We start from the raw sequence: 12850 nt of genomic DNA, 5'->3' as shown, positions 1-12850 counted from the left end.
GATTATTTCATATCGCTCTTGACGGGAACTTTGATGGTAGCGATCCATCAAGTCCTGGTGCATCTCAAAAGGATAATAGTCCTCATAGGACTTTTGGAGCTCGGGTGTCATGGTGGCCATCATGATGCATGCCACTTTTGTAGCATCTCTTTCATGTGCCTCATATTCAGCAAGCTCTTCAGGAGTAGCAGTTTGCTCGGGTACCTTCAGCTCCTTTTTGAGAACATATTATTTGTTCTCATACCGAGTGACCATCCTGATGTTTATGATCCAATCTGTAAAGTTGGATCCATCAAAGATGACTCTCCCACAAAGATTCATAAGAGAGAAGGAGCCAGTAGGGTTTGAGCCAGAAGCATTGTTATTGTAAGACATCTGAAAATAAGAGGGAATATATTAGATTAGATATAGAGATAGTCCTTAATAAAACACCCAAATGTAATATTAAGGCTAGGACCCAACACAATATTTTATAACTTAGAAGAGGGATGTCGTAATCTAAGTTATAAGATATTTGAAGGTAGGTGAATGACGATTCACCAATTTCCACCATGAAAAACGAAATATTTAATTAGGTTTTAATTGGTTTAAAAACTCCTAAATTCTTTGAGATTCATTGAACTTTCTTCAATGGCATGTTTCAATCTCGAGTGTGCCCTTCAAGTTTTGTGACTGGGATGTCGAGGATCACAAAACAAGGTGTGAAGTAACCATGCAAATTACTTGGTACCCTTAATGTATTACCCCTCAATCGGTGTGTCGGTTAACCACACATGATCCATTGATACTATGATAAACATTAAGTCACCCTTTGCCTACCTTGACAAGTACAAGCTAGTGTTCCGATTAACCACACACGCTCCACTAACGACTTAATCAAAGTGCAAAGTGTGATTTCATGGAATAGCACCTTATTCACATTTTCCTAAAGTAACTAAGATTGGGAATTTCATAAGGTTTAGTTACTTTAGTATATTCATCATACTTAAATGAGAATTATAGTCATTGTCCTACCTTTTTCGGCTAACGACCCTCCATCGATCAAGGAAGCGGTGGGTGAGAATGGACACCCATTAAGTTGCCATTTTATAGGCAACAACCTTATAGCCCCCTTATAGACCGGCTTCGTAAATGAGGCCTACTAATGGTAAGACAAATTTGTTCTTATATATATATATATATATATATATATATATATATATATATATATATATATATATATATTATTAACTTAAAATATTATAAAGTATAAGGGTTGAATTTTAATAATTAAAATTCTAAAGGTTGGAACTACAGTTTTAATTATGACTTTACTTGTTCCAAAACTTGAGGGCAAGTTTTGTAAACTTTCAAAACTTTACATTTCTCATAACTTATGAGTTAATTGAGTATTAAAATGAAGACTCTTCTTTTTTATAACTTATGTGTTCTTATAATGGTTTTTTAATTAAAGTGTGACCTTTGGTTTTCCATAACTTGAGGACAAGTTATGGACTCCATTAAAACACATAATGATCAAGAATTAAACTACCAAGGAGGTTACAAACAATTCCTATGATCATCTAATCTCATAAGTTCAAGAACACGATTATCAATAATTTCAAGAATCATAAATAACTTATATAAAACTTGTAATTTTGATAATAGCCATTGTAAATGGATTAGCATAAACATTACTGATGGGATTTATACAAACAATCCTATGTGTGCATGCAACCCTAGAATTTGATCTATGTTTTCACTGTTAGATACACAACATTATGAACACATAAAGAAACCCTAATATGCCCTATTATTTTCGAAATTCATATAGTAGGTTAGATCACATACCTCTTGTTGTTATATTGTAATAACAACTCAAATCTTCAAACACTAAGTCTCGAAAGCAAGTACCACAAGTGTAGTACCTCTAATGGCTCACAAACACCAAGAGCAAATGGAGAGGCAAGAGAGAGAGAGAGAGAGAGAGAGAGAGAGAGAGAAAAGGTATGAAATTCGTCCCTAGGAACCCTAGAAAAGGCATGGACGAATTCTTATGGCCTTAGGGGTCTTTATATAGGTGTAGAGATTAGGGTTTCAGTCCTTATCCTTATCTAGGTGCTTGCCCACCAAGTAACAATAAGATAAGCCTTGAAAACCCTTTATCCTTTATCCTTTGGACGATTTCAAGGATATCTTATCCCTTATATTCGTCAAACCTATATCTAGGATAACCATTACCATATTTTGTAACTATCACATAATTACAATTCAACCCCTCTAGTTTAATTAATTACACTTGATCACTAAATTAATTCTCAATTAATTATTGACCAATATTAATTAAACAAATATGATTTCTCCTTTAATATATTATTCTTATAACATATTAATAAATCATAATAACCTCTTTCTCTATTATTTCTCCAGTCAAGTTGCTTTGGTGAAGGCAACCCAAAAGGACCATGCACAATCGGGTCAAGTACTTGACAAATATGGTTACGGGCTTAGACACTAATCCAACAGTCTCCCACTTGGATAAGTCTAGTAACTATAATAGTAAGCACAACCCGATTAGCAATCATAGCTCTCAAAGACATTGTCAAACTTTGATCTTATCAGTAACCTGTCCTTTAGATAAGGGATCATATATTCCTCCATTCTAGATATCGTATAGACGTGAGACATGGATTGAAATCATTCTCTCAGTCTATGTGTTGTTTCCCGATTTCCGATTTACGATGACTGAGTAATTGAACAAATCAAATTAGCCCTAGCCCAGCCGAGCATTTACGTTTGTCATCTCTAAATCATCGAGGGGCCCACAGATATCGCTTTTATCCCACTTTGGGTAAAAGGAACGGATAAACTTCGACTCAATGTTTGTTTGCACTCATTCACCAAATCAAACACAACAATAAGTTTTATAACACCAAGTTACTGGTGCGTTTACATATTATCAATGTGTAACTGATTCGCAAGATACAACTCACACATCTCGGTTTCAAGAATACAAGATATTATTGTCTCACCAATCGCTCGTGATAAAATCCATGAAGCGATCCAAGTGAGCGTGGGTTTAATCCAATGCTCAAAATCATATTCATAAGCACTCATAAACGTTGCATCAAACCTTTGCTTTGTCTAATACACTTTAGACAATCTACAAACCAATTCATGACAGTCTTCAATCATACCTACTTCCAACGTGTGACCGATTGCAGACCGTTTGAATAATTCGATTATACTTAATAAACTCAATTATTCTGGAATTCAAAACATGCAAAGTGAAACACAAGAATAATACTAATCCTATATGGTCCCAAACCTTTGAGTATAAATAAAACACCTTTTATTTATCACCATATCGATTACTCATTATCCATTGTTAAATGTTTCAGATAATCAACTTTATAACTCGAATCATAACCACAATCGTCCCATGCTCTAAACATGCACATTTTGGTTTCTTATGGTCAATACTTTGTGAAATAGATCAATTGAAACTTTTCAAATGCAACTCTTTTCACAATCCCCAATCCTTATAATTGGTGTAAGAATACCAAATTCTTGCCACCTTTTAGAATATGTCAAATTCTAATATTTTATGCAATGATCCTCTTGTGAAGTCACGGCACAAAAATCACAAAGACTCGGCCAACGAAATCATAAGGTACTCTATTAAAATTGTTATAGAACAATTCTATAGATGTGATGTCTCTCACTCAAAGTACATTCCTTTGAACATCCTTTTGCATAAAATTTTCTAATCTAGACATAAATTCTTAATTTCCAACTCCCAATCATGGAAACATTTCCATATTTACCATATGACAACTCATTCTTAATATAATCTTATCTATTCATAATAATTTCTATATGGTCCATTCAAAACCATACTTCCAACTACTCACAAGCGACCAATCCTCAACGAACTTTGGATTGTCCTTTGATAGTTATTTAATTATCTTAGTCAAAACGGATTCTTGTCCTTTTCCCTTTTAACGTGCTAGACATTTGGAAAAATTTTAGAATGGTCAAATATTATAGCACTTGCAATCGATCCTATACCTGAAGCGTATGGGACACGATGCATAATGTCTTACATAAAGATACGATACTCTATCAATCTTCTGCCATAATATTTTATGTGTCACGTTCTTACAATTTGAACTATGAAGAGGGATACCATAATCATAATCGAAATTTAAAAACACACTATGTATCCTTTGACTAAATTTATTAAAATTTCTCAATCTAAGCTTTAGATTTTGAAACGAAGTACAATATTCTCTCCCTTAATTATAGCAAAACAACTTTACAACCCTTACGACTTTGCAAAGCACGACACTTCTTTTCTATAATTAATATTGCTAACTTGCAATACTTACCATAATAATCATGCTCCCACTTACATGATGATTATTTCTTTACCAACATAACACTTATGCTACCACTAGCTTCGACATGTATTCTGAAATCAGCCGAACTTCTGGAAAACAATTTCTTAAGCTCATATTTCTAATACTAGATGCTTTGATAAGACTTTATCTAAGCTTCTCAAACTCATCAACTTTTCCTTGGACAACTCATATGTATATGTCTAAACGATTCTAGGACTCATCTCAATAAGTCTAAAATGTTCATACCCATTTGCCATTTCCCACAATTCGAACTATGAAGAGGTATGCCGTAATCATAGTTGAATTTGAGAAACCCAAATTACATAATGCTATCTTCAAAATCTCTCTTAGTGAAAGCGTTTCCTCACAATCATTCTCATGAATGAAAGAAACCTTATGACACTTAGATTTTGTGGTGTATACGTTCCCATCCATGTGAATTCGTCATAACCATAATCACAAGATAATGTCAGTGACAAATCCGAACTCTTATGGATAGAACTTGTTCTTCTTAATTTCTTGCCATCAAGGGTCCCACCATTACTTCCAAGTTATTGACCAGCCCACCCCTTCATTTCAATGTACTTTCCATTGAACAAGGTGTCTTGCCCCTATACAATCCATTGAGAACTCATAGAACTCACATATACAGAAAACTCAATTGGAATGGCACATAAAACAAAATAGTGTCAACACGATAGGTTGTAAACCTCAAGTCGTGTGCTAGTGATGATCGATAAGGTTTATTCTTGATTTGTTCTTGAAACCTTTCAAGACCATTAAGACTCCCACTGACTCCTTGACATATAAGGTTCTCTTGTCAAGAAACATTTCTTGACAAACAAATATTCAAGAGTTAGTGTAGTTTTATCAATACAAAACATTTCACATGATTGGTCCTAGTTGGTCTTTGTCTTATCCAAGACATCACAACTTACCAATTTCAAATGTGCAAGAATAAGAAAACCTTTTCCCAAATTCCACATTTGATGAATGTTATAAACCTTCTTAAGACTTGTCACTCAATTCACAATCTTGGAGTATTACTCTAAGACTTGATAATGGAACGAAGTATGATTGACTTCTTGATTTAACCATTTCCATAATTCTCGATTCCTCTTCTTAGGCATACCAATTGTACTATGACTCACTTAGAGGATCAATTGAGATATGGTTCTTAATCATTAAGACCTATCATAAAACATAATAAAAGTTACTCTCCCTTCTTCTTAGAACAGAGAAACTTTTATCTTTCTGTCTACTTGATTCTTCTTATTCGTTCTGTTATTGATTGAAATCTTTTAATCAACCCATAATTATACTCAATCTGATAAGTATAACCATATTCACTAAACTTCAGTAAATCATGACGAATATCTTTGTCACTCTTGTGGTAGACTTGATCAACGTACGACCTAGTGTACTCAATCTCTTAGTCCTTAAATTGACAATTTGTCATAACTTAGTCTAAATTTCCCAAATGTGAAAGTTTTCATTCATCATGCAATACTTGTTGCACGATTCCAAGTTCATATCCACTTGAAACTTGGGCGACGAGAAACTCTCCATATTTGGTAAACTCTGGACACTTCCATAAATAACCTAATTAAGAATCAAATCCATTTTGCTAATAATAGAAGTACACAAACATCAATTTTTCATATATGCCATTGTAAGGATAAACAAATAAGATAAAAGCAAAATTTATTTTATTCATAAAAGCAGCGGAAAACATGTCCTTACAATGTAAAATTCGAATGAAAAACTATGTAATCAAATACTCCTAACAAATCTATCATAACTTCCTAAGCTCAAAATCTGATCATCGAATCCATGCGATCGTAATCCATTTCTTCGTAATCAGACTCATCTTGCTCTTCCATCAAACTTCCTCTCTTTTCTCTAATCCTGCAAAACATGCAAATGTAATCTTATTACATTATGTATAAAGAATAGGAATTTAAATGGAGTTAGATAGTGGATTTTATACCTGAAGTAGAGCCATACTTCTTGACTCTCTCATCTCATAGACTCTTCATGTCCTTTGGACAACTTTGTATCCATTTCCCCTTCTATTGGCAGCAGAAATAGGAGGGTTCTTCTAGAGTGTCCACGGAAGCATGGTTGGTTGAATTATCATACAAATATGCTCCATTACTTCGCCAAATCATTTCTGATTCAGCAACAATAAGCATGTAAGTTAAGTCAATGAGGGTCGCGTCAAGATCCATCATATAATACTCTCTTATGAACTTATCATATGATTTAGGGAGTGACTGAAGAACCCAGTCCACATCCAACTTATTAGGGAAAGACGCACCCAACATAATCAACCTATCAATGTGTGATTTCATCCCTAGGACGTGAGCACACACGGGTTTACCATCTTCATGTTCCATTGCCAATAGGGCTTCGGTGATCTTGAACCTTTCAAATCTTCGTTCTTGTGGGTCAAGGAGAATTACGGGAGGATGAGGAAGAAGTGAAATCAAGCTAGTCCACATTGATCCTTCACTTTGGAACAAGCTTTCACTTTCAACAGGAACACTTTTTCCTTGGGATTCAGGAAGACCACAGTTAGAATTAGACATCTACAAAACGGGAGAAATTTCAAGTTATTTGATTGAATCCTTAATGAAACACCCAAATGAGACATTAAGGCTAGGATCCAACATCATTATTTACACATTAGAAGAGGGATGCCGTAATCCAACATGCAAATAATTCGGAGGTAAGTGAATGATGATTCACTAATTCTTCACCATGAAAAACATAAAGGATTAAGTTTTAAATGTATTAAGAATTCCTAGATTTCCTTTGATATTTATTGAACTTTTCAATGGCATGTTTAAATCTCGATATGCCCCTCTCGTTTGTAACTGGGATGCCGAGGATCACATAGTGGGTGTGAATAACCATGCAAATGTGCATGGTGCCCTCATTGTTACAGTCACCTATTCGATGTGCCGGTAAACCATACACGCTTCATCAAACTATGACAAACATTGAGTCACCCTTTGCCACCTTTGATTAGAACCAATTAGTGTGCCGGTTAGCCACACACGCTCCACTAACTTCTTAGCATGGGTGCAAAGTGCAATTTCATGGGATTGCATCAATTTCAGTTTTTGCCTAAAGTAACTAGGGTTGGGAATTTGTAAAAGTGTTTATTTACTTTACATAGATTCTTTATACTTATTAATGAAGAAAGGATTGCCCTATCCTACCCGTTCGGCTAACGTCCCTCCACCAATCAAGGAAGTGGTGGGTAAGAGTGGATACCCATTAAACGTCCATTTTATAGGCCATAGCCTTATACCCCCCCTCATAGATCGGCTTCGTGAATGTGGCCTACTAACGGTAAGACTAGCATTTTAGTTATACATATATAATATTAGACCTTTAATGTTATACATAGTATAAGGGTGTATTTTACACTTTTAAAATACTAGGTGGTTTAAATTTTATAAATTACACTTAAAATATAAACCTTATCATTATGGATTTATTAACTCTATTTTAATCATACACTTAATTAATTTAATAAAACCATATGGGTGTAATTTGAACTTTTCAAATTTAGGGTTTTAGAATTTAACATTTTTTCAAAATTAAATTTTTAATCTAACAATTTAAATTCCAAAACTTGAGGGCAGGTTTTGAAACTTTTCAAAATATTTAGGTTTTAATCTCACTTTATAATTTTCGAATTTAAGACTATTTAAAGTAAAATTTTAAATATTAAAACTCTTGATTTAATAATTATCTTGAATTAAACTATTAATTTAAATTATTAAATCATAAGGGATTATCTAAATCATAAAGGATAATTACCAATTAAACAATTAATTTATCCTAATCCTTTTAATCCCTCTAAATTTCGAAAATCATGGGATAGGATAATTCAAAATCTTTAATTACCATATATAACCATTAAAGGATAATTACAAGATATAGGATAATCCAAATCCCTAAAATTGAGGATCTTATCTTGGGGAGGAGGCTAATTTCGAAAATCATGGGGTTTTGCAAACCCTAGATTTCGAAATCTTGAGGCTTAAGGAAAGGATTTGAAAACCCTTTCAAATTTTTGCAAATTAGGGTATAGAAACCCTAATCTCGAAATTTCTAGCCTCCTAGGGTTTATTGGCTATAAACCCTAATATGTCAAGTTCATACAATTGTATAATACTAATTGAAAACAAGTTAACCAAAGGCTCTGATACCACTGATGGGATTTATACAAACAATCCTATGTGTGCATGCAACCCTAGAATTTGATCTATGTTTTTCACTATTAGATACACAACTAGGGGTGTAAATGAGCCGAGCCGAGCCCGAACATACCTAAGCTCGGCTCGAACTCGTATAAATGTATGTTGGTTCGAGCTCGAGCTCGGCTCGTTTCGAGCCCAATTTCAAAGCTCGTGCTCGGCTCGTAGGAAAAAGAAGAAGCTCGAGCTCGGCTCGGGCTCGGCTCGTTTTGTTTGTCATGCGAGCCTAAATGAGCTTAGGCTCGACTCGAGCTCGTTTATGGTTTTTGGGCTCGTTTAATTTTTTATCATATATTCAAGGGAATAATCCAAATTCTAACTTCAAAACATACATTCATAGATTCTCCATTTGCATTGATTTAATGTCTAAAATATAACCATTTATAAAAACATAAAGAGCAAAAACTCAAATTACAAAAATAGTAGTTAAACTCCTAATTACTGAACGACTAGAAACAGACAAATCTTCCTTTATGCAGCTTCACTCCTCCGATACACAAAACCAGCAAAATGTACAAAGGAATCATTTTTTGAAATATTTTTCAGATTAACAATTTGTTGTTTAACACATCTAATTACCTTCAATTACTTTGTGTTCACCTCAGGCAGTAAAACCTCAATAGGAAACTCCTCCTTCTACAAAATAAAAAGGTTGAAAATTAATAATTTAAACTATTAAAATAACAATTATAATGTGGTTTTGATTATTTCAGATATACCTTTAATTTTTTCTTGACTCCATGAACTTGCCTAATCCAATCTCCTCCGCAAATCAACATTTGTACTGTGTCGGACCCCAATGAAGCTCGATATGGATCAATAACTCTACCCCCGGCACTAAAAGTTGCTTTAGATGCAACAGTAGAAATCGGGATTGGAAGTACATCTCTAGCCATCAATGACAAAACACGATACTTTAACTTGTGCACATTCCACCACTCTAAAGCATTAAATGATTCCGTTCCTGTTTGTCCTTTCTCCCTATAAACACCTTCTTCTAAATACATATCAAGCTCTGACTTTTCTGGTCTCTCCAAATCTACAGCCTTTATGAACTCTCCAAACGCCTCCCATTCAGATCCAAGTGATGTACCTTCATTCAACCTTAAAACATTTCTTTCATGTTCGCTTCCATGTGCTGCAGATTCCCTAACTAATGTATCATGCATCTCTAAATACTCTGAATACATTTCATAAAGTGCATTCTTCACTTCTTTAATGTTCTCGTCTGAATTTTGATAAAGTGTTGGAAAACAAAACTCAACCAACTTCATCTTGAACCGTGGATCTAACACAGAAGCTATTGCCATTACAAGGTGGCACTCACCCCAATACTTGTCAAACTTTTCCTTCATTTTCTTCACCATATCACGAATAAAATCATTTGCAGATAATGAGCCTTTATCAAGAGTTTGCTTCACTCTAAACACTTCAATTAGATATAAATTAGCAGTAGGATAATCACTGCCTGAGATGATATTCGTGCACACCTAAACATAATCGTTGGATTTAGTCAACAAAAAAATCATTTATTTATAAAATATTATGCATATTAAACACAAACCTTAAAAACCTTCAAAATTTCACATACACTTTGAACATTTTCCCAATCTTCGTCAGTTGGCAAGTGATGAAAATGTGGTTCATACTCTGCATACCTAAGAAAACCACAATTAAGGTGTTAGTGAATATGAACATGTGTTAAAAACTTTAAGGTATATTTTATTATACCTTGGGAAAGCATCTTTGAACTTTAGAGCCATGCACAACATATCATAGGTTGAATTCCATCGTGTTGGAACATCAAGCATTAACTTCCGATCACGTATTTGCATTTGATGTGCAGCCTTTGAAAAATTTAGACGTCTACCCTCCGAATTGTTAATATACTTTATACCCTCACGAACATCACCGATGATATGATCAATTATTGCAAGACCATCTTTCACTAGAAGATTCAATATATGTGCACAACACCGTATATGAAATAATCTACCACCACATGAAAGTTTTTTTACACGCGAAAAAGTTTCTTTCAATCTTCTTAAAGCTTTGTCATTATAAGCTGCGTTGTCAACTGAGATGGTGAAAATCTTATCTTTAATTTCCCACTCTTGCAAACACTTGTAAATACCATCAGCAATATCAACCGCAGTACGAGGAGGAGGAACATGTACAAAACTTAATACACGTTTCTGTAATCTGTAGGAAAACGTTGAGATATAAATTAAAATATGATAGAAAGAAAAAGATAAATAATTAAATATTAAAATTGAGCAAGTTGTTAAACCTCCAATTATGATCTACAAAGTGTGCAGTAATAACCATATACTCAACTTTCTGATGCGAAGACTTCCAACAATCAGTTGTTAAACTGATTTTAGAGGCAGCTTTTGTAAGGGCTTTCAACTTTTTCTTCTCATGCTCGTATACCTTAAAACAGTCTGATGTAATTGTAACTCTGCTTACTTTCTCAAACAATGGAGTAGTTGTCTTCATCATTTTCACAAACATGACATCTTCCATAGTAGCAAATGGTTGCTCAGTACTTAGTATCCAATTAGCTATGGCCTCCCTCATCTTGTTTTCATCATATTTTGTATCCGGTCCGATCAATGGTGGCACAAAATCCACATCACACCCACTAGGCTGAAAATTTAGTTTTTGTTGGTTTTTTTTGCCATTGTTTATGGGGGATTCAGCTGTTTAGGTGTCTTCTATATGATGATGTAGGACCTGAACCAGTAACAGCCAACCTCGACTTACAGTGAGTGCACTCGGCTTTTTTCGCACCATCTCGGAGTGTAACTACAACAAAGTCATCCCATACTTTTGATGTTTTTTTTCGTTTTCTCGTTAATTGTACTTCATCTTCACCAGCTTCGTTATTTTTTTCTGTCACACTTTCATTTTCATTAGGAATATGACTTGTCGTATCTTCATTTGGAGTAGTTGTGTGATCCATACCATGTACTAATTGTGATGACAAATTATCAATCCCAACACCTGTTTCGGCCCCCATATCTTTTATTGGACTTAACAGGTTTGTTGTAGACCCTCCATCATCCATTGAATCTTCATAAGAAAACAATACAAATCTTAGATACATAAATTTGAAATAATATTTATGCAACACTAAACAACTCACTATAACACCATGAACACCAACAAATACACATAATATTTATGCAAAAGTAAATTGAAAACAGCAAACAGGTGATGTGGTTGCAATTTGTAAAAAAGGTGAATTAATATGTAGGAAAAGAAAAGAAAAGCAAACAGGTTATCACATTGCAATTTGCAAAAAGGTGATCACGTTGCAAACTTGCAATTGAGGAGTGCCGATTTTAATCACGTTGCAAACTAACATGTCTGTAAATATATACTACAATAGCACATGTATCTACATATACATCGTATGTAAATATATACTACAAGTCTACAATAGTACATAGATAGTTTATCTGCTCACTATATCAATGGATTCATTCAATCACAGGATCGCAAATCACAATTAATAATAATCATACCGGTTGTCTGTTGAGAACGAGATGGATTCGGGAGGGCAACGTCGACTGTCGACTAGATTCGGAAATAAATTGTTACGTCGATCGTCAATTGGAATTTGGAAATTAAGGATTAATTATCGTCGCGACTCGCGACGTCGTCCTAGATGGTAAACAAGTAATGGTATGTCGACCGCCGTATCCTTGTAGGGTATATGCCGTATGTGTGTGCGAAATAAGGGGAAGGTCGGCAAAGGCAGTAAGGCAGGCACGTTGTTTGATTTCAATTCATAGAAAGTTAGAAACATTAAAGAAATTAAGGAAACAAATTATTAAATTAATAATATTAATAATATAAATATATAATATAAGGAGTGAAAAAAAATATTTATATTATAATGTATATAGGCTCGTTTAAGCTCGCGAGCCCTAGTCGAGCTCGGTTTAAAAGCTCGGGCTCGAGCTCGTTTAATAAATGAGCCCCGAGTAAAGCTCAGGCTCGGCTCGGGCTCGTTTAAATCGAGTTCGAGTCGAGTTTTTAACGAGTCGATTCCGAGTAGCTCACGAGTAGCTCGGCTCACTTACACCCCTATACACAACATTATGAACACATAAAGAAACCCTAATATGCCCTAGTATTTTCGAAATTCATATAGTAGGTTACATCACATACCTCTTGTTGTTATAT

At 34.4% G+C, this 12850-nt stretch overlaps 1 protein-coding gene across 1 annotated transcript; it reads right to left on the bottom strand.

Annotated features, from left to right (window-relative positions):
• Window positions 1–9241: 9241 nt before the first annotated feature.
• LOC111885282 (zinc finger BED domain-containing protein RICESLEEPER 2-like) lies at window positions 9242–11726 on the bottom strand. The gene is made up of 6 exons (XM_052768999.1): window positions 11406–11726; window positions 10947–11305; window positions 10388–10858; window positions 10221–10314; window positions 9376–10146; window positions 9242–9292 (listed from the first exon to the last, which is right to left on the bottom strand). Exons 1-6 carry the CDS (start codon window positions 11724–11726, stop codon window positions 9242–9244), a joined length of 2067 nt encoding a protein of 688 aa, XP_052624959.1.
• Window positions 11727–12850: the final 1124 nt, after the last annotated feature.

This window comes from Lactuca sativa, chromosome 2 (assembly GCF_002870075.4).
Source record: "Lactuca sativa cultivar Salinas chromosome 2, Lsat_Salinas_v11, whole genome shotgun sequence".
NCBI lineage: Eukaryota > Viridiplantae > Streptophyta > Magnoliopsida > Asterales > Asteraceae > Lactuca > Lactuca sativa.
The sequence above is the reverse complement of the archived record's forward strand: the minus strand, read 5'-3'. Positions and strand labels throughout refer to the sequence as shown.